The sequence below is a fragment of the Mustela lutreola genome, chromosome 11, assembly GCF_030435805.1.
Source record: "Mustela lutreola isolate mMusLut2 chromosome 11, mMusLut2.pri, whole genome shotgun sequence".
In the NCBI taxonomy this organism is placed as follows: domain Eukaryota; kingdom Metazoa; phylum Chordata; class Mammalia; order Carnivora; family Mustelidae; genus Mustela; species Mustela lutreola.
In genome coordinates, this window is record NC_081300.1 from 88,403,139 (window position 1) to 88,428,916 (window position 25,778).

General features: G+C 36.0%; 1 protein-coding gene across 2 annotated transcripts in view; it reads left to right on the forward strand.

Moving 5' to 3' along the window:
• TAOK3 (TAO kinase 3) overlaps positions 1-25,778 on the forward strand; it is a 183,053-nt gene that overhangs the window by 108,846 nt on the left and 48,429 nt on the right. For both annotated transcript variants that reach the window (XM_059140871.1, XM_059140872.1), the window contains exons 7-11: positions 616-712; positions 3,117-3,230; positions 4,418-4,509; positions 18,817-18,910; positions 19,938-20,019. In XM_059140871.1, coding sequence (XP_058996854.1) covers positions 616-712; positions 3,117-3,230; positions 4,418-4,509; positions 18,817-18,910; positions 19,938-20,019 — 479 coding nt within the window. The remainder of the gene's footprint in view (positions 1-615; positions 713-3,116; positions 3,231-4,417; positions 4,510-18,816; positions 18,911-19,937; positions 20,020-25,778) is intronic.

A 25,778-nucleotide genomic window follows, 5' to 3' on the forward strand; every position in this document is an offset into this window, starting at 1 on the left:
CAAAAAACGTCAAATTCATATGTATTTATGAAAGGTAGATGGTATCAAATTATATTGATATTTAACTCTTTCAGATATCTTGACTGACCCAGTTCTCTTCCGCAAATGCTATTATAATCAGAGACTGGGTTAAAAATTTACATTTAAAAAAACTTTTTTATATCATCCTTGATCTCTGAATAGAAATTGCTTATTAGCTGCTTTCACAAATAATGAAAACCTGTAGTTAGAAGAGGTAATTATAGATGCTCTGTGGAGAGGAGAATAATACAATCTAAAACATTCTAGGCATTTAAAATGTCAGAAAGGACTGGTAAATTTGGGCCTGGCCCATTGGAATCAGTGGTGGCTTTGACTTGCTACTGACAAGTCAATTAACAATTCATGACAGTGAATATCAGGCTTTGTTTTATTTTGTTTTAAGGAGTTTGTTTGTTTGTTTTTGTACTTGAGTTTCTTGTTGCCTGATTATTTATTGCAATTCTATAGGAAATATGGTGAATGTGTTCCCAAAGTGTCATATGAGAGTATGTAATTCAGTTTGGTATAACTGTATAAGATATTAAGAAGAATGCAACTGATTATTACTTCTGAATTTTTCTTTTCCTTCTTCAGTTCACAAAAAACCACTTCAGGAAGTGGAAATTGCTGCCATTACTCACGGTGCCTTGCAGGGGCTGGCCTACCTGCATTCTCATGCAATGATTCATAGGTAAGATTGGAGACCAGTTAAATGTCAGTTATAGGACTATCCAAGGAATCTTGAAAATTAGTGCATGCTCCACTTTTTAGGGTTCCTGTGGATTTATAGGAAGCAAAGAGACTGCTGCTGCTGCTGGATGTAAGAAGTAAAGTTGTCAGAATTTAGCTTCTGTCTCTTGGTCTGTCCCAGATGTACACAAAGACTTGCATCGCCTCTGTCCTCTAGGTAACTATCCTCCAAGCAGGATGTTGCAGGAGAATTTGAGGAAGGGCCCAGCAGCCTTTTGATACAATGCCAAGAAGAAAAGAAAATTAGCCTTTCTTGCATGTATTTCTTTCCTAGCTGAATTTCATCTCCTTTTCCCGTTGTAAATAACAACTCAATCTTCTATAAAATTGTGCTGTTTCATCACGTTAAAATATTGTGCATTTCAATAGTCCACATAGATATTTAGGAAGATATTCTTGTATTTATCTTGGCAGATGAAGAAACTGGGACTCTGAAAGATTTAAATAATTGCCCATAATTTCATAGGTTTTACATAATAAAGATTGAAGCTCAGATTTCCTAACTCCTAATCCAGGCCTTTCCTCTGCCTTTTATTTTCTTTACCACAACTGCACTGTCCTCCCTCCAGTCTACTTCCTACCACTAACTTCTTTTAAATAAAGATGTTGTTCCTAATCTTTCCTTCTCTCAATAAAGAACTTCTAGTACGATTACTTTAATGAATGATGGCGGCAGTAGTGGAATATGGGGTAGATATAAAAGATCTCAGATGGCTCAAAAACAAAAGAAAACTTTGACATTTACTAGGAAGAAATGAAACTATTACCTCATAGGTTCCCCTTTTGCTTATGTTTTAATCACCCTGGAATAGCCTTTATCAGTTACTGGTACAGGAAATGCAGAACTTCCTCAAAATAGGCAGACCAAAATTCCTGCCATGTATTTGGCATATTTGTAAAGACAAAGAATGAGCCTAACCATATGTAATAAATGCTTATAAAATGGATTTAACCATAATGCTATGGGTTTAACAAAAAAAAAAATTTATAGTGCAGTTTTGGGGTACCAAAATGTCATTACCAAATGCCTGCTTGTTTATATATGATTTTGCTGGTTCCTGTTTAAAGCCATGGTTCATTTTTTTGTGCCTTTGTTAACAAAATCTGCACATTAATGTTTCATATTCTGTATTATGTTTTATCTCCCTTAGTGTATAAAAGTTGAAAAACAAAGTTTTTAAATTGTGCTCACTATTTAAAAATAAATACCACATCTCAGATTTATTATTTTGATTTGACAAGCCAGTGTTCTAATTGAAGGTAATAGAGAAGAGATATTTTTCTGTTGTTAGATAAATAAATAAATGGTGTTTTAGTCCTCTCTGCCAATGCCTAATGTCATCTTGAGTAAAGAAACTGGATTTTGAAGAGAAGGTTTTTGGAGACATTGCTTTGGAAACATTTGAACCTTCTCATTTTCAGCTCAAGTTTTCCTCATTCTCTCTGCTTTGTCCTTCCACGGCCCATCATTTTATAAGTCTTGGTTCCTAGTCCTCATTACACCTCATGCTTTTTTTGAAGAGAATCAAGAATACATCCACATCTTCTCATTCTGAATTACCATCCTCAACAATGAATATTTTAAAATAATATTTTGAAAACTTTCTGCTGCATAAAATATCTAATAGCTTTAGTAGTAACCACTTGCGTTTCTTTGTAGTAATACAATAGAAATGCAATTTCCTAATCCCTAATCCTTGTTTGTTTTGATCTTTCAGGGTCTTCTTTTTACTGTTCAGTGTTATTTTTAAAATAACACCTTCTATGTAACATGTACCCTCAAATGCCTTAGAGTTGCAGTTACAATTAAGGCAGAGAGAAAGGGTCACAGGCAAGAAAGAAAAGGTATGTGTGTAGTTGAGGTAGGTTTATTGGGTAGGTAGAGAATACAGTTATGGAAGGTTTGTTTAGTATCCAAAATTTTAGGTAATTTGGAAAAGGAAAAAAAAAAGGCAGTGACAAATGGCACCAGTTTTCCCAACATAAGAGATACTGTTGATGACTGGATTTGGCATCTGAGAATATGCTTTTTTAAGTGTAGCAACTGAATAGGTTTCCTTGTCCCGCGTCTGTCTGCCTTTTTTTCTCATTGCATTCCTTCCCTCTAAAGAAAGCTCTACCTTTTAGTAATTACTTTGACCTACCTGTAAGTACACCCAGGAATCTGGGCCCCCCTTACAACATTCGGTAATTACTAAATCCCTCTCTGGCTGTTTGGGCAAGGTTTTTTTGTTTTGTTTTGTTTTGTTTTTAATAAACTTTTTGTCTTATTAATTGCATGCTCTGACCTATTCCATAATCAAAGTTGAAAAGTAATTTTCTAACCCTCTTATTTTTTTCTATAGGGATATTAAAGCAGGAAATATTCTTCTAACAGAGCCAGGTCAGGTGAAACTAGCTGATTTTGGATCTGCCTCGATGGCTTCTCCTGCCAACTCCTTTGTGGGCACTCCTTACTGGTATGTAGAACTTAAAAATTAGAATTTTAAAATACGCATACATGAACAAATTGGCCTCAAAGCATTGCTTTTGTTTGTTTTGTTTTTTTGACAGTGTCTCACCATGTGCCTCAAATGAGGTTTCCATTAAAGGAGAGAAAACTCACTGGCAAAAAAAGAAACACTCTGACTTAGTATAAAATTTCCAGTGACTTTAAATTGTTCAAATAAGGTTGATGTCACTGTGTGTAAACTGAGCAGGATTATCAACTCACTGACCAAGCTCAGGCTTTAGATTTCATTTGAAGTTTCTTTTGAAACTTTCTCTTAAGGCCTAATCTCTACGCAAGGACAAGGCAGTTTCTTTAAACTTCTCTTGTCAACAAACAAAAATACTACCTTTCAATGAAAGAAATCCGGTTTCTTTATTGTTGTTACTGAGTTCTTTTCTGAGACTTTTCTTGGTTTGTCACTCTGACTGAAAATTTCACCCCATCTATTGAAGATGCTTTTCCTCTTTTTCATAGATAAACTGGAATTGCATTGTACCTTGGATAATGACTTATATCCCTGGATAATTACTTATCTACTAAAAAAATCAGCTACTATTTGAATTTCCTCTCTTTCCATGATCATCAAATAGCATTTACTAAGTAGTCACTTATATATAGTAATAGGGAAAAAAAAATGAAACTGATAAAAGCCCTGCCCTCCTATGGAAATCCATTCTGGACAAACAATATCCATCACCATAGCACGTTTGTTTATTTTTTAAGTTGTAATACCTTTGAAATATCTGATTATATTGTTTTAAATAGTTCATAAGTATTTTTCATGTTGTCTATAGTTATTTAAATATTTCATACGTATGAATTCTTTACAAATCTCTGAGATAGGTACTAGAATTCTCTCCACATTGCAGATGGAAAAACTGATATACAGAGAGGTTAAGTAATTTAGCCATGGTAAAACTGTTAGATAATGGTGGAACCAGGATTTATTGAAAATAATGTGTTATTTCATATAAATCCTTGAGTGTAATGTTTATATTTTGAACATTGTTTTTCCAAATGACTTGTGTTAAGGAAATAACATCTTTATCAGACAAAATTTCAGACTGTGCTCAAACAGCTATTTCACCAAATCACTTCATTAAATGAATTTTGTTTTTAATTTGCAACTCAAGTTTTGTACATTACGTTTGGCAGGATGGCTCCAGAGGTGATCTTGGCTATGGATGAAGGACAGTATGATGGGAAAGTTGATATTTGGTCACTTGGAATCACCTGTATTGAATTGGGTGAGTAAAAGAGTCGTTTTATTATACTTTTGAGAATCACTTCTGACTATGATTGTTAATTCGTTCATCCTGCTTTTATTTAATGGGTCACTGCTACATGTGGGCCAGGCAGTATGAATTTATTCGATTTTTTTCTATGCTATTGTATAACATCAGAAGATTACTTTATCTTTACTACATTTTCATGTTATTAATTTAAAGAGCTGCTTTAAAAGAGCAGATACAGCAAATGACAAATGTGGAAATATATAATAATAAGCATTAATATTTGAAAAACATCCATTCTCCATATCATGAATGATAACTTCCCAGTAGTAATTTAATTTCGACGTGTGTAAGGGAAATCTGAAAAATAGCTGGCTTATCCAAGATCTGACTGTAAAAACTGTATTTGACCCATTTACAGAGCAACCTCACATGAAACTTCTTGTTAGAAGATGCCCGCTGCTTTAAAGTTGTTCCCCAAACATTGTTGCATTCACATAAAATTGTCTAACATACCACAGATTCTTGATTCTCTGGTTGTGTATTTTGAACTTTAATGTATCCTAAAGTCACCTTTATCCAGAGCTATACTGGCAGATTTAACCAGTGATTCTCAGGTAGTGGGGTGGATAGGATTACTGTGAAGCTGGAGAAAGGGATGGACAGTTGACCTTCCAGAGCCACTGAGAGCTGGCTCCAACACTGCCTTTATCTAGATTTTTATTTACAATTTATATAAATACATTTATTTTTTAATTTTTTTTTAAGTTTCTTCATCTGGTTTTTTGGGTTAATTTCCTCTACTCTGGAATCCAAACTGATCCTTTAAGAATTTCTGAGCCCCAGCTTGTTTCTCAGACTGTAGTTTTCTTTTGCCTAAAATGCTTGGCTTGTAAAGACAACTTGCGATACTTTGTATTGCATTTCCAGTTGCTTCACTGACCCCTTTCTTGAACAAAGAAACATATGATGAAGATAAAGACTTGTCTACTCTTTTTTTAACCTTAACGAGATAATACTTTTTCAAAAATTGAGTTTAGGAAGAAGCTTTAAAATATTTAATATTTAATTTTTAAAAATAAGTAATACTTGTGGTTTATAAATCAAAAAATAGAAAAAGACATGCAGCAAAATAACTCAGACCTCTGGCCCTAGTTACCCATTTCCTTTCCCACCCCTGCCAGTACATACAGGGTACCACTGTTACTAATTTCATATATGTCCTTCCAGAGCTTCTTTACAAATACACAAACAAATACGAATATACATGTATTACATTCCTTTTCTCGCCCAAGTTAAGTGATTCTGTATCTGTATATATAAGTGATTCTATATATTGCTCTTTCACTTAACAACATCGTGGAAATCTATTTTATATTAGTCACTTAGGCCTCTTTTTCAGTTTGTTTTTGTTTTTTTTAACTGGCATCATTTACTCCTCTAGTACTATGGATATACCGAAATTTATTTCACCGGTCCTCTGTTAAAGGATATTGAGGTAGTAGATTTCTTTTCTAGTCTTTTTTTTTTTTTAAGATTTTATTTATGGGACGCCTGGGTGGCTCAGTTGGTTGAGCAGCTGCCTTCAGCTCAGGTCATGATCCCAGCGTCCTGGGATCGAGTCCCGCATTAGGCTCTTTCTCCGCAGGGAGCCTGCTTCTCCCTCTGACTCTGCCTGCCACTCTGTCTGCCTGTGCTCGCTCGCTCTCTCTGACAAATAAATAAATAAAATCTTTTTAAAAAAAAAAAGATTTTATTTATTTATTTGAGTGAAAGAGCACACGCATGAGCAGGGAGAGGGGTAGAAGGAGCCCAATTTGGGGCTCCATCCCAGGACCCCAGGATCATGACCTGAGCCCAAAGCAGATGCTTAACCAACTGAGCCACTCAAGCGCCCCTCTTTTTTTTAACATTTTAATATTGTTTTATTCTCTCTTTCACTGCAAAGGAAATTAATCTAACTTATTCACACTGATTATGGTGGGGGAGACTCAGAAGAAATATTTGCATACTTTAAAAAGGACATATGATGCACTTCCAACAATACTAAATACAACTTTACAAGATAGTCTTAAAAGTCAGAGGGGGAAACTAATCCAGATAATTTTGAAAAAGTAGAATTTAGACAGAAAAATCACTATACCAAAATCCATACCATCATAATTAAATCAATACAGTACTGAAGAAGGGAAAGACTAATATCCAATAGCATAGACTATAAAACCTAGAAATAGAATAAGTCAGAGTGTGGTATAAGACAGGAAAAGCATTATAAATCAGTGGGAAAAGATGGCCCATTTGATAAATAATATAAGACAATTTGTTAATTGTATGAGAAAAACTATAATTAGTTCCTAGTTTATGCCATACACAAAAATAAAATCCCAGGGGCACCTGGGTGGCTCAGTAGGTTAAAGCCTCTGCCTTCGGCTCCGCTCATGATACCAAGGTCCTGGGATCGAGCCCCACATCAGGCTCTCTGCTCAACAGGGAGCCTGCTTCCTCCTCTTTCTCTGCCTGCTTCTCTGCCTATTTGTGATCTCTGTCTGTCAAATAAATAAATAAAATCTAAAAAAAAAAAAATCCCAGATTGGTTAAATACCCAAAAGTAAAAAATAACTTTAAAATTTTTAGGAGAAGCTCTCTTCTGACTCAGTTTCCTCATCTGCAAAATAGAGATAACAATGCTACAAAGTAGATAGTATTATTATGAAGATTAATGAATTATATATAGATGTAAAATATTTATTGATAGATACTTGGGCTGCTTCCATATCTTTGCTATTGTAAATAATGCTGCAGTAAACATGGGAGTACATGTATCTTTTTGAATTAATGTTTTCATTTTCTTTGGGTAAATACCTGGGAGTGGAATTATTGGATCATATGGTCTTTTTCTATTTTTAATTTTTTGAGGAATCTCCATACTGTTTTTCACAGTGGCTGTACCAATTTACATCCCCACCAAAAGTGAACGGATAAAGATGTGGTACGCGCGCACACACACACACACACACACACACACACAGAAATACTACTCTGCCTTAAAAAAGAATGAAATCTTACCATTTGTAACAACATGGATGGACCTAAAGCGTATTATGCTACCTGAAATTAGTGAGACAGAGAAAAACAAACACGGTATGATTTCACTTACATGTGGAATCTAAAAAACAAATAAATAAATAAACAAATAGTAGACTCAGACCCATAAACACAATGAACAAACGGGTGATTGCTGGGGGATGAACAAAATGGATCAAAGGGTGTGGGAGATAGAGGCTTTCAGTTATGGAATGACTGAGTTGCAGGAATAAAAGTCACAGGCATAGGGTATTGTAATAGCTTTGCATGGTGAGAGATAGTAGCTACCCTTGCAGTGAGCATAGCATAATGTTTAGGGTTGCTGAATCACTGTGTTGTACTCCTGAAACTAATGTAAGATCCTATGTCAACTATACTCATATAGATAGACATTAATATAGAGATATGAAATACTTAAAATATGGCATGCTATGTAATAAACACTATATAAATATAATTATTATTACTATTATTACTATAGGAGTATATACCTTTATGGGTATGGGAAGCATTTTTCTAAAAATGTTTTGAAAATGTTAACAAATATGATAACTTTTAGTACTTTAAAATATAAAGCTGTGTAAAGTACAATAATTGAAATATAAGCCAGGGACTCATAGAAAGTAGTTTCAACATATCTAACTAACAGAGTATTGGCACAGAATTTTTTTTGTAATCTTTATATTTTTTATTAACATATAATGTATTATTAGCCCCAAGGGTAAATGTCTGTGAATTGCCAGGTTTACACACTTCACAGCACTTACCATATAGCAAATACCCTCCCCAATGTCCATAACCCAACCACCCTCTCCACACCCCCATCCCCCCAGCAACCCTCAGTTTGTTTTGTGAGATTAAGAGTCTCTTACAGTTTGTCGCCCTCCCGATCCCATCTTGTTTCATTTGGGCCAGAATTTTTAAAGATTCCTTATAATTTACCACATTTCTTTATCAAAAATAAAAAGACAAACAGCCAGTAGAAAAATGGGCAAATAATAGGATCAGCAAGTTTATTGGGAAAAAAAAAAAACCTAAATGGACACCAAACATTCAAAGATACTCAGTCTTGGTGGTAATAAGGGAAATGCAAATTCAAACCTCATCTCACCGGGGCACTTTGGGTGGCTCAGTGGGTTAACCACACAACTCTTGATCTCAGCTCAGGTCTTGATCTCAGTGTCATGAGTTCAAGCCCTGTTTTGGGTTCCTTGCTGGGCATGGAGCCACTTTAAAAAACAGAACAAACAAAAAACCTTTTCACATTTATCAGACTGGCAAAAGTTCTTAAGTCTGAGGATAATAAATAGATGTTGGGAAACTACAAAGGAAACATGAACTCATTCACTACTGGTAGAAATGTAAAATTGGTGTAACAACTTCAGATTGTAAACCGACAACATCTAGTAAAGTGGCTGAGTAGTCTCAGTGACCCACAACTTCACTTCTCAGTGTGTTCCTTAAATAAATATTTATGGATGTACACCGGATGTGTGTACAAGAATGCAACCTTGTGTCGAAGCTAGAGAAGGTTGAAACAACCAGAATTCTTATCCAAGGAGGAATGGATAAATGAATTACAGAATACTATATCACCAAATCTGCATGTACCATCACGGATATATCTCAGAAATCATCACATTGATGCAAAAAAAGCATTTGACAAAATACAGCATCCTTTCTTAATAAAAACCTTCAACAAATTAGGGGGTAGATGGAACATACCTCAACATCATAAAGACCATATATGGAAGACCCATAGCTAATATCACGCTCAGTGGGGAAAAACAGAGGCTTTCCCCTATAGCAGGAATAAGACAGGCATGTCCACTCTCACCACTCTCACTCTCATAGTGCTAGAAGTCTTAGCCTCTACAGTCCGACAACAAAAAGAAATAAAAGGCATCCAAATCAGCAAGGAAGAAGTCAAACTTTCACTATTTGCAAATGACATGGTGGTCTATGTAGAAAACCTGAAAGACTCCACCAAAAAATTGCTAGAACTAATTCATGAATTAAGCAAAGTTTCAAGTTATAAAATCAATGTGCAAAAATCTGTTGCATCTCTTTACACCAGTAATGAAGCGCCAGAGAAAGAAATCAAGGCATTAATCCCATTTGCAGTTTTGCCAAACAGTAAGATACCTAGGAAAAATCCTAACTAAAGAGGTAAAAGATCTATACTCTGAAAATTAGAGAACACTTGTGAAAGAAATTGAAGAGGATACAAAGAAATGTAAAAGCATTGCATGCTCATGGATTAGAACAAACATTGTTAAAATGTTTATATTACCCAGGGGCACCCAGGTGGCTCAGTCTGTTAAGTGTCTGCCTTCAGCTCAGATCCCAGAGTCTGGGAATCAAGCCCCACATTCGGCTCCCTGTTCAGCAGGAAGCCTGCTTCTCCCTCTCCCACTTCCCCTGCTTGTGTTCTCTCTCTAGCTGTGTCTCTCTGTTAAATGAATAAAATCTTTAAAAAAAAAAAAAAATGACTGTATTACCTAAAGCTATCTACACATTTAATGCAATCCCTATCAAAAGAATATCAGCATTCTTCAAAGAGCTAGAACAAACAATCCTAAAATGTGTATGGGACCACAAAAGACCCCAAATAACCAAAGAAGTCCTGAAAAAGAAAAAACTGGAGACATTACAATTCCAGATTTCAAACTCTGTTACAAAGCTGTAGTCATCAAGACAGCATGGTACTGGCACAAGAATAGACACACAGATCAATGGACCAGAATAAAGAATCCAGAAGTGGACCCACAACTGTATGGTCCGCTAATTTTCAAGAAGGCAGGCGAGACTCTCCAGTGGAAAAAAAGACAGTCTCTTCAACAAATGGTGTTGTGAAAACTGGACAACATGCCAAAGAAACCGGACCACTGTCTTCTACCACACACAAAAATAATTTCAAAATGGATGAAAGACCTAACTGTGAGACCAGAAACCATCAAAATCCTAGAGGAGAACACAGACAGAACCTCTTTGACCTCGGCTATAGCAACTTCTTACTAGACATGTTGCCAGAGGCAAGGGAAACAAAAACAAAAATGAACTCTTGGGCTCCATCAAGATAAAAACTTCTGCAGAGTGAATGAAACAATCAACAAAACTAAAAGGGAGCCTACTGAATGGGAGAAGATATTTGCAAATGACATCAGATAAGGGGCTAGTATCCAAAATCTATAAAGAGCTGGGGGGTATAGCTCAGGGGTAGAGCATTTGACTGCAAAATCTATTAAGAGTTTATCAAACTCAACACCCAAAGAATAAATAATCCAATCAAGAAATGGGCAGAAGACATGAATAGAAATTTTTCCAAAGAGGACATCCAAATGGCCAACAGACCCATGAGGAGATGCTCGACATCACTCACCATTAGGGAAATACAAATCAAAACCACAATAAGACGCCACCTTACACCTGTCAGAATGACTAAAATTAACACAAGAAACAACAGCTATTGGTGAAGCTGTGGATAAGGGGAACGCTCTTGCATTGTTTGTGGGAATACAAACTGGTACAGGCACTCTGGAGTACAGTATGGAGGTGCCTCAAAAAGTTAAAAGTAGAACTAACTACCCTATGAATAACATGAATAATAGAACTAACTACACAGCAATCGCAGTAGTAGGTATTTACCCAAAGGATATGAACATATAGATTTGAAGGGGTACATACACCTCAGGGTTTATAGCAGCATTATCAACAGTAACCAAATTATAGAGAGAGCCCAGCAGTCCATTGACTAAATGAATGGATAAAGAAGATGTGGTATAGATACAATAAAATGTTACTCAGCCATCAAAAAGAAGGAAATCTTGCCATTTGCAACGATGAGGTTGGAGCTAGAGTATATTAATGCTAAGTGAAATAAGTCAGAGAAAGACAAATACCATATGATCTCAATCATGTGGAATTTGGGGCGCCTGGGTGGCTCAGTGGGTTAAAGCCTCTGCCTTCGGCTCGGGACGTGGTCCCAGGGTCCTGGGATCGAGCCCCGCATCGGGCTGTCTGCTCAGCAGGGACCCTGCTTCCTCCTCTCTCTCTGCCTGCCTCCCTGCCTACTTGTGATCTCTCTCCCTCTGTCAAATGAATAAATAAAATCTTAAAAAAAAATTATGTGGAATTTAAGAAAGAAAACGGATGAACATATGGGAAGGGGGTGTACAGAAAGAGGGAGGGAAATAAACCATAAGAGACTCTTTTTTTAAACAATTATTTTTATTAACATGTAATGTATTATTTGCCCCAGGGGTGCAGGTCTGTGATTCATCAGGCCTGCACAATTAAAGCACTCACCATAGCACATACCCTCCCCAATGTCCATCACCCAGCCACCCTATCTCTACCCCCAACCCCCCAGAAGTTTATTTTGTGAGAGAAGAGTCTCTTGTGGTTTACATAAGGGTTGATGGATGGAGGTGCAGCGGGGGATGGGATAGATGGATGAAGAGGTTTAAGGAGGGCACTTTTTGTGATGAGCACTGGGTGTTGTATGTGAGTGATGAATCACTGAATTCTGCTTCAGAACGAATATTGTACTGTATGTTAACTAATTTAACAATAAATTTAAACTTAAATTTTAAAAAATCTAACATTGAATATTTAATGAACAAAGAAATTTGCAAAAGTTATACGTACAGTATGATACTAATTATGAAAGTTTTATAAACACTTCTTTATATTGTTTGTGTATGTGTTAGGATATATATTAGTATATACATAAATATTTTTTAAAATATAAGAACATGGATGTAAAAGATATAATTTCAAAACAGAACATTCTCTGGAGAGAGGAAGAAGGATAAAGTTATATCTACTATATTATTTTTTTTGGAAGAAAGAAGTTCTGAAAAAAAAGAGAAAATACTGATTAAATGAAAAGTATCATAATGTACAAATTTTTATGTATGAAATATTTAAGAATTTTAATTTTTAAATAAATTTTATTGGGAAAGGGAGAGAGACAGGCTTTCCAACAGACACCGCACCCAGCATGGAGCCCATTTGGGGCTCGATCCCACAGCCCTGAGATCGTGACCCCAGCTGAAACCAAGAGTCAGATGCTTAACCAACTGAGCCACCCAGGCGCCCCGAAGAATTTAACTTTCGTTTGAAGGAAAAAAAAACAAAAAGACTTTTTAAAACAAATAAATGTACATTCCTGCAGTAAAAACAAAAAACCTGCCCTTTGCCTAGCATAGAGTTAGCAATTTGGAATAAATTTTAAAATTAGACACCCTGGATTTGAATTTTGGCTTTACCAACATTAGCTGGCCTTTGTTTATGCACCCCAAATGGCTGCACTTATACCAGCAGGGCACCCATGTAGTCTAGCATGTGAGTGATACCTTTTGAAGTTGTATAACATGTTCATCCTGAATGTGATTTTGGACAACTTTCTCAACTTCCTTGAGCCTTAGTTTTCTCACCTAAGTAAAAATAACAATACATATACTCTGAATATTGTCACTTCAATAAGATAACATATGTAAAGTGTTTAATATATGCCTAGCACAGAACAAAGGCTCAGTAACAGCTAATTGCATTTGTATATAGGATTATTCCTATTTTTGCCATTTATATTCTAAAATGAACCAAAATTATAAACTGATGCCATAGCAGCAACTCATCTGTTACAAAAATTTAAGAGGATTTACTACCTAAGTTGAACTTTACAGTTCATCAGTGTCCACCCATTGTTTTAACAAGTTTTTTCTTACCATAATCTTTCTAACGTGGATTCTGCCCTTTCCAACCTTCTTAAATAGAGCAGACAAGTACCTTTTTATGATGATTAAATATAACATCACATCACTTTTTGTACTGTATGGATGTAGTAATCACTGAAGTTTCAAACAGCATTTCACACTGGGTGAAAGAGGTACTTATCCCAGGAAATACTTTTAGAACTTCCTCTCTTGAGAGAGGCTCTGGAATATGCTTAATTTCTTATTTTATTTTTTATAAAAATGAATTAAAGTATGTATGAAAATACAGTCTCTGTATCAGCCTTGGATTGCCTTCAATGATTTACTGAATTAAAAAACAAAGTATCCATCTCCTGAATTTCCTTACCCTCCACAATGGCTATTCCTGCAAATTGACAGATGATACTATTGAATTATGCTTACAAACATAGACTGTGTGGTCAGACAGGCTTAAGTTCTAATTCTAGCTCTGCCATTTCTTAGTTGTGTGACTTCCATCAAATTATTTGACCCCTCTGTGAAATTTACATAATAAGAACCCCTACCCTGGGGGTGTCTGGGTGGCTCAGTCAGTTAAGCCTCTGCCTTTGGCTCAGGTCATGATCCCAGGGTCCTGGGATTCATCTAGCTCCCTGCTCAGCTGGGGGCCTGCTTCTCCCTCTCCCTCTGTCCATGCCCCCACCCCACCCCTGGCTTGTGCTTGTGCTCTCTCTCTTTTTCTTTCTCTCTCACTCTCGCTATCTCTGTCTTTATCGCAGGTAAGTGTAAGTAAAATCTTTAAAAAAGAGAGAGAGAAGAAGAACCTCTACCCTACCTTACTGGATTGTCTGGATTACATGAAAATATAGATTTAAAGTTCTTATTATTATAATCCCCACATAGTATACTCAATAAATGTACTCAATAAACAAACATTAACAACATTGTCCTGATATGTATCATATTTCATCCAAAATTTTAATTTACATTTTAACATCTCTTTCAATGGGGAGGTTGAATAATGCAACAGCATTTTATAATTGGCAGCATTTTCTCCAAGTTACACATAAAATTGTGGTGCATCTTAATAGTAGTACATTTTATAGTCACTGGCATCTTAGATTCATAGAAAGATGGAAGTACGTGCTCAGTTAATATTCATTGAGTAAATTTGTTACCAAATACATTTAACTTATCAAGAATTATTCAAAATGCATTGTATTGCTAATGCAACAGACCATACAAGTATCTTTTTGACTGCTTTTCTCTTTATCTCTATCTCTGTAGCATTAGTCTTGTAAATGAACATATTAAAGAAGAGCAGTTTTTCACATGAAAAAAGAGTAACTGGCTGCCTATAAAACCCTAAGCAATGATTTCTCTAAGTTTTCTATATATTTGATATACTTTAAATTCTACTTTTAATGTTGAAATTACCTTGAAAGTTGTGGATAGTGTTGTCCCCTTTCCTTACGACATTTCTTCTACAATACTGTGTATTTTTTTAAAGGCTCCGTAATCTGTAATTTAAATTGCTGAGGTAACATCGAGAGGAAAAAGATGATAATGTTACTGGCACTATCGTTCTTTCCTGGATCAAGCTCTATAGTTCCTAAGTGGTAAAGCCTGTTCCACAAATTATTTTTTGCTAAATTAATTTTCCACTGAAGAACTAGTTAAATGCATCAACCCTCTGAAATCTTTGGACACTGAAATTGTCCAGTCAGCAAATATTTTACTTTTCAAGATTATTTCAAGAGAAGTTAATATGGTATTCATTTGTTTAACCGAAAGACACTTGGTTCACCTGCAAAGGTCATGATAGAAGCTGGCAAATGGTCCATTAGCATTGTCAGGGAATTTATTGTGCTCAGAAATAAACTCTCCGGTGGGGAAAAATAACACAAACACATAAAAACATAAATGTTGTCATGTAGGGTTTTTTGCCTAGGGTTTTCATATCCCATATTAGCCACTCATTGTTGATAATAAATGAATGTGTGATGGTTGTTGGGGACAGGCAGGCATATTTACTCTTCTTAAAGCTGCTGATGGTTTTTTTAAAGTTTATCGATTTAAGCTTATTTATTTTTTTAGTAATCTCCACACCCAACTTGGGGCTTGAACTCACCACCTCAAGATCAAGAGTCACATGCTCTACTGACCAAGCCAGCCAGTCACCGCCCCCTCGGCTCTTTTTTCAAAAATAGCAGTACAGTCTATCATAAAATGCAAAGGATTGTTGAAAAGGCACTGAGACCTAGTGAAAAGAACCCATTTCTTGGATTCTTACAAGATGGGTTGAAATCCCGATTTAGCCACTTACCATGTGACTTAGTTTCCTTATTTTAGGCTAACTGAATCTCAGTTTCTTTAGCTGGGAAATAATGCTTAGAATAGGACTCTCCTTGCTGAGCTAGTCTCAGAATCCTGAATGACAGGTAGCACCTGGTTGAGTGCCTGACCTGCAGTAGGAATTCAGTACATGGTACTGATTACTGTTACCGATAATTATTATGGTTTCCAACCGCATTCGTTCATAAGAAATCGTTTGCCACAAAAACTTGGTCATTGTCTTTAAATAGAAATCATTATTTTTTTTCCTTTTAGTTAATTCAGTTTTTTATGCTCCCACCCTTTTCATTTCTTTTGAGAAAATCTGAATTACGTATTGCAAGGTGGCCTCAAAAGAACTCCTAGTTCCTATTTTTGCTGCTCCTGTGGAAGACTGTATGCAGACCACTGTATTCTACAGTAAGGGTTGACAAACTTTCTGTGAAGGACCAGATAATAAGTGTTTTGGGCTTTGCAGGCCATATATTCTCTGTCATAACTACTCAGTTCTGCTGTTATAGCATGAAAACTGCCATAGATAGTGTTAATAATAAACGTGGCTGTAATTCAATAAAACCTTACAAAAACAGACTTCTAGGTGAATTTGGCCGCAGACCATAGTTTCCCAGTCCTCGCTCTATGGTATGCTGGCTTAGCAAGGAGTGCCGCCACCATAGCTCAGAGGATTTATGTAGCTGAGGCCATCTGAAACTAGTATTTAGCAAATGCTCCTCAGACCATAGAGCCGTGTGGCATTTAAAACACCTTCAGTCACCTGCTTCTCTACTGCAGCTCCTCTACCGTCATGTGGCTGGTTGTCATCGTCTTCACAGCAGGGTTTGCTCCTTAGAGTGTCACCATTCCTGCTTCAAATCCAAGCTACTGCCCTTCTTGTCACTACTGAATGGGGTCTTGCTGTTGCTTTTTGTTCCTTCATCCTTTTTCCAGATTTGTATTCTCTTTTTTTCTTTAGTCCCCCTTCCTGACTGTTTCTCTAGTACAATTCAGTGTTCTTCTGAGCAGCTTGAGTTTTATACCTTTTGCCTATAAGTGAGAGGGTTCCTCTCCTTCTGGCAGGAAATGAAGCCATCACATAGAATCTGATGAGAGCCCCAAGACTTAGTCACTCCTCAAATAATTAACTAAGGGAATCACCATATGTATAGGTAGTAGAAAGGAAAAACATAATTTGCAGTGACAAAATCTAATAGGACCTAGTCTGAGAAGTCAGAGAAGGCTTCCCTAAGGAAGTGCTTGTAAGCATATAATAAACATTAAATAAGTATTTATGAAATGAATGTAAAAATGCAATTATATTTAAGATGAAACCTGAAAGGTTGGCAAAAATTAACCAGATAAAGCTTAGGGAATGAACATGGAAGGGGAGTCTGGACAATGGAAGCAGTTATGTGTGAAAGGCACTGAAGTTGCTTCTCTCAGTGAGCAAAAGATGACTTGAGAAGAGTGGGGAAGCATTGCTTCTCAGAATGAAATAACAAAGGTCTCCAGGGTCATGTTAATAAAGACAGATAGGCTATGTGTTTAAGGACTCTGTTCTAAGAATGATGGGAAACCATCGATGGTGACATGGTGAGTTCCTCCTTCCATGTGACTTCAAATACTTGGAGTTGTCAGAAGGCCAAGCTCTAGAAACTCTCCACTGTGTACCTCCTGAAAAAGATAGATAAATAAATAAATAAATAAATAAATAAATAGACCTGAACCTAAACCTGAACTCCTCTACATTTGAAACAGATATAAATCCATTTGTCCATACTACAACTCTAAAAATTTCCACTTGTGAACAGTCCATAGTCCATGCCCCTGTAATACTGGTAGCTATGTCATGAGTATATAGTATTCTTCTGAGAGGCTAATAAAAAATATTTATAGAATGGTATACTGTGCATTTTAAAAGTATCAGAGAACATTTAGACAAGACTGTAAGAGGCCCCTCCAGAGTATCATGCATGAATAACCATAGTCGTCTCCTGCCGGGGTACTGCCAGTGACTTAAAGTTCACTACTTTTAAAATTGTTCATTCCAAGTTTTGGACAGTTTTTGTTTTGTTTTCTCATCCTGGCTTTTCATAGGTTCATCCTTCTGAGAGTCAAAATGTCTTTTGTGTTACTTCATAGAGTAAGCCAAATTCACCATTGTAAAAGTGCTTGAAAACCAAGATGTTTGATACAGCCTGAGAATTAGATTATGAATTACAAGGTGGGCCTCTGTAAAGAATCCATTAAGATAAGCATGGTAGGATGAGATAGTGATTTTTCTTCTAGGGCATAATAATTAGTAAATAATCTAAAACTAACTGCACTCAGAACTAGAGCCTTGATTTTTTTTTTCCTTTGGTCAACAAATCAAGCACTTAATATGTGAATAACACTTTATTATATATTGCTTGAGGAATAAAAGCATAAGAAGAGTACTAGGGTTGTAAGATCTTACTCATAGAGCTAATGATTTCTTTTGAGAGAAAAGATTTTATGTTTATGTAAGTGCAATTGGAGAGTACATGCCAAATAAGCAGTATACTAAAATAGAGCTACAGAAATTCCAAAAAAAAGATCAGGATTGGCTGAGATAGAATAAATCTATTAAGAAATACCTAATTTCACTGAGTTTCTCTTAAGGCTGGACCAAACTTGATTGTGATTTACTGCCACCCCCGCTTCCTCCCCTTTTCCCTCTGCCATCACCTGTACCATTTATTTGGCCTGGATGAGACTTCAGACAGTGTTTATTGAATTGAATTATGTTATCTTCCTTGCTATGTTAGTCATGTTGAAGATGTTCCATTCTATAATAATTTTTCTCATTCTATTTTTCTGTGCCTTATGGACTTTTTCAGTGAATACATATGTTTACATTAAAACACATACACACAAAGATGTTCATACCTATTATAGGAACACAAGCAAAGACCAGCATTTGAAGATAGGTGAGAAAAAAATAAATTTTTCTTTTGAATCTTCTGAAATGGGTCTGTTAGGGACTTTGCCAGTATACATTAGGATGATGAGCAGCTGCTTCTGAAAGGCTATCCTGGGCTGACCTCGGATTAAAATAAGTGGAGTATGTGGCTTGATGACAGTAATGAGCCATTGCTTTAGCAGCAAAGCTTTGCTCACAGAGCCTTATTTCTCTGTCTGCCTGATTTCTTTAAAGAACTGCTTTATTGTGTTTCTTGTCCTTCAGCGGAACGGAAGCCCCCCCTTTTCAACATGAACGCAATGAGTGCCTTATACCACATTGCCCAGAACGACTCCCCAACGCTACAGTCTAATGAATGGTAAGACTCTGCTCTCATTTTAAATCTCTAAGGGAATCACCACATGTACTTGGCACTTTCACTGAATCACATTTTAAATATCTGACCTAGAAACCATACATTCCTTCACCATATGTGATAGTAACTGACAGTGGTGCTTTATAGATGTGAATTGGCTATGCACACACACACATTTTTACTTATTTTCTACCCTCAGTGTCACTTGTACTATGTTCTTAATGTGTGTGTAGGAACTGAAATTCTACAAGGAACATGCCTTGCTGTCTTCCTAATAAGTCTCAACTCTTAAATCCTGACAGTCTTGTATTGATCATCTCAGCTCTTACCACTTCTTGGCAGAGATGAAGTACCTTCTCTGATGCCATTATTTTTCCAGTTGTCATATCTTTTATTATATTATATTTAAGTATGTTGACACAGAATATACACTGTGTATTCAGAATTGTATCATTCCCTACAGAAAATTATAACATTTTGATAGCTGTTTGGGCCAGAAGAGTTATAGAATAAGGGAAGTTTTAAACAAGAGTGGACAACTTCTTTCCTCCTCCCAAGAGAAGGACGTTTTTCATCCAGAAACCATATTCCTAAATCCCTTCCCTTATGCTTCAAATTTTACTACCTGGTTATTGATGGTGGGTGATGGAGAAGTTACCAACCAGCCTTGAGAAGAACATAGGCTTGAGACTTACCAGAGTTGTCATCTTGGAAAGAAAAATATATGTAAAATTATTATATATATAAATATAATACTTTTCATTTTTTGACAGAAATTATGATTTGACCTTGCTTATATGTTAAGGTGTGTTTATGTGTTGACTAACTTGAAACTCTCCACATTCGTTATCCAGATAATTAATTTTTAGATACCATAAACTTGAAAATGGTCCACTTCTCCTAATATTTTGTATATTTTATTAAAGATCTCTTAAAATGTAAATCTTTCCCTTGAATGAGAGTGTTCTAAGTACTCAGTGTATTCCACAGACCCTGATTTTATTTTCTTTCCATGTATTTGCACATACAGGACAGACTCCTTTCGGAGATTTGTTGATTACTGCTTGCAGAAAATACCTCAGGAAAGGCCAACGTCAGCGGAGCTATTAAGGGTAATTTTTCAAATTTATATTTGAGGAGGGGGATTTAAAGGCATGTTGTAGCGGAGTAGAGTACATCATTCCTGTGGCAGCTCATCATGACAAACTGGATTAGAATGTGCTGCCTTGTCATTTACCCAGAGATAATAGCTTGGCATAGAAATAGCAAGATTATCACAGTGGATGGTGCTATATATTCCATGTGGACAGTTTTTTCCTCCATATTTTCCATCTTCTCTTTTTTCCCCCCTCCCTCTTTCTGCCTATGACAAGTATTTCTCTTTGCTCTGGTCACCATTGTGATGTTCCTATGACTAATATCTGCACCAACTTCAATACAGTGCTTCCAGGATAGTCTGCCAGTGGTTCACATGCCAACTCGGGGATTTTCAGTTAGGTTGTTGCCAAACCATCTAGCAGTGAAGATGTACAATAAGTACACAAAGTGTACTCTTACATCACATTACATCATACATGTCGGTGACAGGAGTGTCACATTAACTCCATTCATTTGACTTGAACATCGCATTTTTGGGGCATCTCTTCATGTAACATTTTACTATAAACTTCATATGTAGGTTCCATTAATATCAGTCAAGTGTGTGGAGACTTTTACAATATAAATGTCTTTTATTTGGCATAAACTACTCCAGATTTATTTAACCTCTTTCTGTATACATATATATATTTTTTTAACTCTTTTTTTTGGTTGGTTTTAAGAAAAGCTCAGAAATATTATATTGACTAAATTTGAAAGCTAAAGACTGTCAGCTGCCTTTATAATTGAAGAGCACCTTGTCTAGATCATAAATTCTTGGTTTACATTTTCTTTTTCTGAGGACTTTGTAAACATTATTCTGTTCTCTGGCTTTAAGTATTCCTGAAGAGGTAGGTCTGAAGCCAGAGAGTTTTTCCACAGAAAATTAAGTTTTTTTCTTCTTGTAAATAGCAGCTCACAGGAATATGGTGGCTGAAGCAACAAGGCAAAGGACTCTGTATAGTTCCCTTTGGTGTAGGGCCATCATGTGTTCTAGACATGAACTCTACTCTACATGCCTCCATGACAGCTCCAGATTTCTGTAAGGAAAAATGACAACCAGAACAAAGCACCAGATAACCCAAGATAAAGTAATATCTTTATTACTTTGAAGTAGGTGAAAAAGTTTTTTAATTGGGGGATGGGGTAGAAAGCACTACCATAAAGGGAAAGAGATAATTTGGGGCTATATTAAAATTAAGGGGGAAAAGCACCTCAAAGAAGATAATATAAGATCCAAAGATGAATTTTAGGACCCAGACACCTGAAGGGTATAAAAAAACAAGCTGGCAGAGGTAAGAAAAGAAATGGAAGAGAAAAATTAAAACACAAAATCATAAACAACGAACTGATATAATGAACCAACCCACGTAGGATGTGTCCAGTGACAGAAAGTTGTAAGGAAATAAAGCAAAGTTAAATGCAAGAGGAAAAATTATAAAGGTGATCATAATTAAGATGACACATGTGGAAGACAGGAAATCTAATATACAGCAGCCTGTTACTTCCAAAGAAGAAAGTGAAACACATATAGCAGAAGATAATTTAAGGATATACCTGAAGAAAACTTCATTGGAAATAAATGTTTGGACATTTATTTGACTTGAGTTAGTCTTAATTTGATTTGGGGAGCCAAATGACATGAGCCCACAATTTATTTACTCAGCAGTTATTTACTGATGATCTATTGCGTGCCAAGCACTGTTCCAAGCACTAAACACACAAGTAAATATATGATATCAGTTCATAGTAAATTCTTTTTTTTTTTAAGATTTTATTTATTTATTTGACAGCGAGAGATCACAAGCAGGGGAAGCGACAGAAGGAGAGGGAGAAGCAGGCTCCCTGCTGAGCAGGGAGCCCGGGCATCATCCCAGGACCCTAGGATCATCCCCTGATCATCCCCTTCACCTACTGAGCCACCAGGCGCCTCCGTAATAAATAATTTTCTCTGCAGAAAAATAAAGCAGGGACAGGGATGAAAAGTGATAGGACCTATCATTCCTTTTTTTTTTTTTTTTCTTTTTAACTAAACTCTACCCACAGTGTGGGGCTCAAAATCACAATCCTGATATCAAGAGTTGCACATTCTCCCAAAAGAGCCATCCAGGTGCCCCAGGAGCTGGTGTTTTAGATGAGGAGTTAGGGAAGGCCTTTCTAGGAAGATGATTTTTAAGCAGAGCCCTGAAGACAGACACCATGGAACTGATCTTCTATAACCTGATGAAGTTCCTGAACTCCAGGGATAAAGAAAGATTCATACAAATAGGCTGGGGGAAAAAAAGGTATTTTGGCATGGATTTTTGACCTAACTAAGGTGCTCTTTAGCTATACAGGCAGCTGACATTTTTAAGCCTCACAGATTTAGTCGATTTTTTTTTTCTAACAGCTTTTTAAAAAATTGCTCAATAGCAGAATCCAGTCAATCTAGTGATAAAACAAGAAAGAAAAAGAGAGAGAGAGGGAAGGAAGAAAGAATGAATTAGGAACTGAAGAAACTGTTAAAAGGACTGGCGTCAAACACCAAATTTAAATTGACACCCAAATTTTTATATATTTCTTTTGCTTGATTAAAGAGACTACATTCTTCATGTTGAATAGGTAGTACAAATTTCAAAAGAACAGTATGTAAAGTAAATCTCCTTCCTATTCTAGGACCCTCTGTAGAGTTAGCAACCACTGTTACCAATTTTGTGCATGTTTTTCTAGAAATGTTCTGTGTATATGGAAGTAAATATTGTGATTTATCTGTGCACCAATAGAAGCAAACTGTAAACACTATTCTACCTTGATTATCTGTTTGCTTGTTTTCCTTAATAGTATGTTAGGCCTATTGTTTTATGTTTCTGCATGTAGAGCTACCTCATTCTTATAAGTGGATCCATAATATTTTCAGAATGACAGTACTTGTTTTAACCAACTTCTTTATGGTGTTTGCAGTCTTTTGCTGTTAGAAATGACTGCAGTGAGTTTCTGTATATGTGTCATTTTATACCTGTATATGGATATCTAAAGATTAAAATCCTGCAAGTGAAATTGCTAACCACAGGGAATATAGATTTTAAATTTAAACACATACAAAATCATCCTCCAGAAACATTGCACCAATTTATAGTCCCACTAACCAAGTATGAGAACCAATACTTTTTGAACTTGGCTCTCAGATCAGTGGAGAACTTACAGTTTTAATCTGTATTTCTTGTTATGAGTTAAGTTGAGTGTCTTTCGTAAGTTGAAAGCTTACTGGTTTCCCTTTTTTAAACTCTTTGTGATCTTCGCCCATTTGTCTGGTTGTTAGGGTTTTGTTTTGTTTTGTTTTGTTTTTTTTCCTTATTACTTTGTAGTAGATCTTGCAAGTATTTGTTCCCTATTTCTCTTTTTATGTTCTTTATGCTGGGCTTCTTTAGAGAGGTCATGCAAAAATTTGTTACAAAGAAGTCAACTTTTTCCCTCCCAGTTGGCTATCTTGTTCCCAAATATTTTTAGGTAATTCATCTTTTTTTCACATTTTCTTCCTGACATTTTAAAATGTCACCTTCACTTCGAATCCATTTAAATATAGAGTCAAGGTAAAATCATTGATATGGTTAAAGAGCAGAATGTAAGTGCTATAAATATTGACAATATAAAAATACTAATGTAACTAGAACAATCTAGGAGTAGGAAAGAAAGATAAGTATACTAATTTTCCTATTTTTTAGAGTAGATAGTCAATAATAATCCTTAAGTCAAAAGGCATAGCTTTAAAAAAAAGTAACTCCAATCTCTGTCATCTTTTTTCTTTTTCTCTTTGGTTAACTTTAGAGGATATTTTAAGATGTGGTAACTCTTGGCAAAGAAATTATAACTAAAGTTAAAGTTTACCTCTTTGTCATCTAATTCTGCTACATTTAAGTATACCTTAATTTAAAAGACTTTCTTAAAATTAGCATATGTAATATTTTCATTAAAATTATTTCTAGATATCCATTGTCCTGAGAGAGAATGTCCGAAATGATGTTCTTCTATTTAATAATACTTATTTCTGGATGGTGGAACTTGGGATGATTTACTTTTATGTATTTTCTTTATCATTTACATGTTTCAAGGAAATATATCTCAAGAACAATAAAACCATTATTTTCAAAGGATCTGGGAACCTATTAGTTGTAGGGGTTTCGAGAAAAATGGGCTTTGGAGAACAGGGAAGAGATGGGATTGCAGGCAGAAAGAACATAAGCAAAGGCATGTAGGTGTGAAACACATCGCATGATTTAAGAACTATCTAGAAAGTACTATATGCATTGGATGGGAAAACGGACTAGGAGTGACTAGATTCGAACCTAGAAATACAAGCATGAGCCTGGCTGTAAAAGGCCAGACTTCATCATGCAGGCATGTGTTTACGATGTTGAGTTTATCAGTTTTAAAAGGCTTGAACAGGTAAAGGTTTAATTATCTTGTACAATAAGAAACCCGGAGCACTGAGAAAGGAGATATTAATATAAGCAGTGCAGAACAATAAACAGCTCAACAATATCACCATGGATCCAAGCTCCTTCTGTCTGCCTACTTTATTATCTTCAGTATGTGGCTTTTATCTTCTTGGTCACAAAATGGCTGCTGCATCTCCAGGACTCAAGTCTTTATCCCAAGAGGGAAAAAGGAGGAAGATTTAAGATTTTATTTATTTATCTCGTCAGGTGCTTTGCCTTTTTACTTTAGAAAACAAAACTTTCCTCAGGGGCTTCTCCCTTTGTATCTTGTTCACCAAAACTCAGTCATACTGTTATCTGTAACTCCAAAAGAGGCTGGAGTTCAACCCTTTTTACTTTCTAGTACTTCAAATAGATGAAGGCAAGGAAAAGAGTTTGGAATGGGGGATAAATGGGACACCAGTGTCTGTCACAATGAGTGACACAATCAGATCTTTGTCTTAGACAACAGTGGTGGTAGACCACCAACAACAAACACCAAATGAGGCAATGTGGGTTACAGGTAACTCTTCCACTGTTTGGCTGTGTAAATCACTTAATCTCTCCGTGCCTGAATTTCCACACCTTGAAAATAAAAGAATTTCTAAGAGCTGTTCCTGCTCTAAAATTCACTGATCCTAAGTTATAGCTTGAAGTTCTCTGAAAACCGGTTTGCTCTTATATAATCACAAGTACCAGAGGAGCAAAATAATTTACTTTCTCCCTTTCGGGCTCATCTGGAAATATGCAGGCTGCACTCACTTCCAGGAATAGTGTTTCATTTTCAGAAAGGACTCTGCAGAGGAAGAGATATTTTATAAAAGCAGGAGCAAAAGCCACAATTCCCCTGACAGCAAAGTCAGGGTGAAGAACCACAAGACAAGTACGTGTCCTCACAGTGGCCCTACTCCTCTTTTATAGCTGTCTAACTTAGGAAGAAATGAAATCCATTCCATCATCCAAGGCCTACCACATCATATCCCATTTTCCCAATATCTTCAAATTATAATTTCATGTAAGTGAATTTTCCACATAACAAAATTCTCCTTTAAAAAACAAAACTTCCTCCTCCCACTTTTGATCATTCTCCGCATAATCTTGTCAAAATACATGATCTACTTCTCTGCCTTCTTAAAGAAAGCATGATGAACATAATTTCATTTCTTGATGGCTCAGAAGCAATAGTGTTTCATCAACTCCTGGTGTATAGAAGGACAACATGAGAAGCATTTTCCTCTTTGCAAAACAGCCCACAAACCTTTGTTCATTTTTATGTGGTT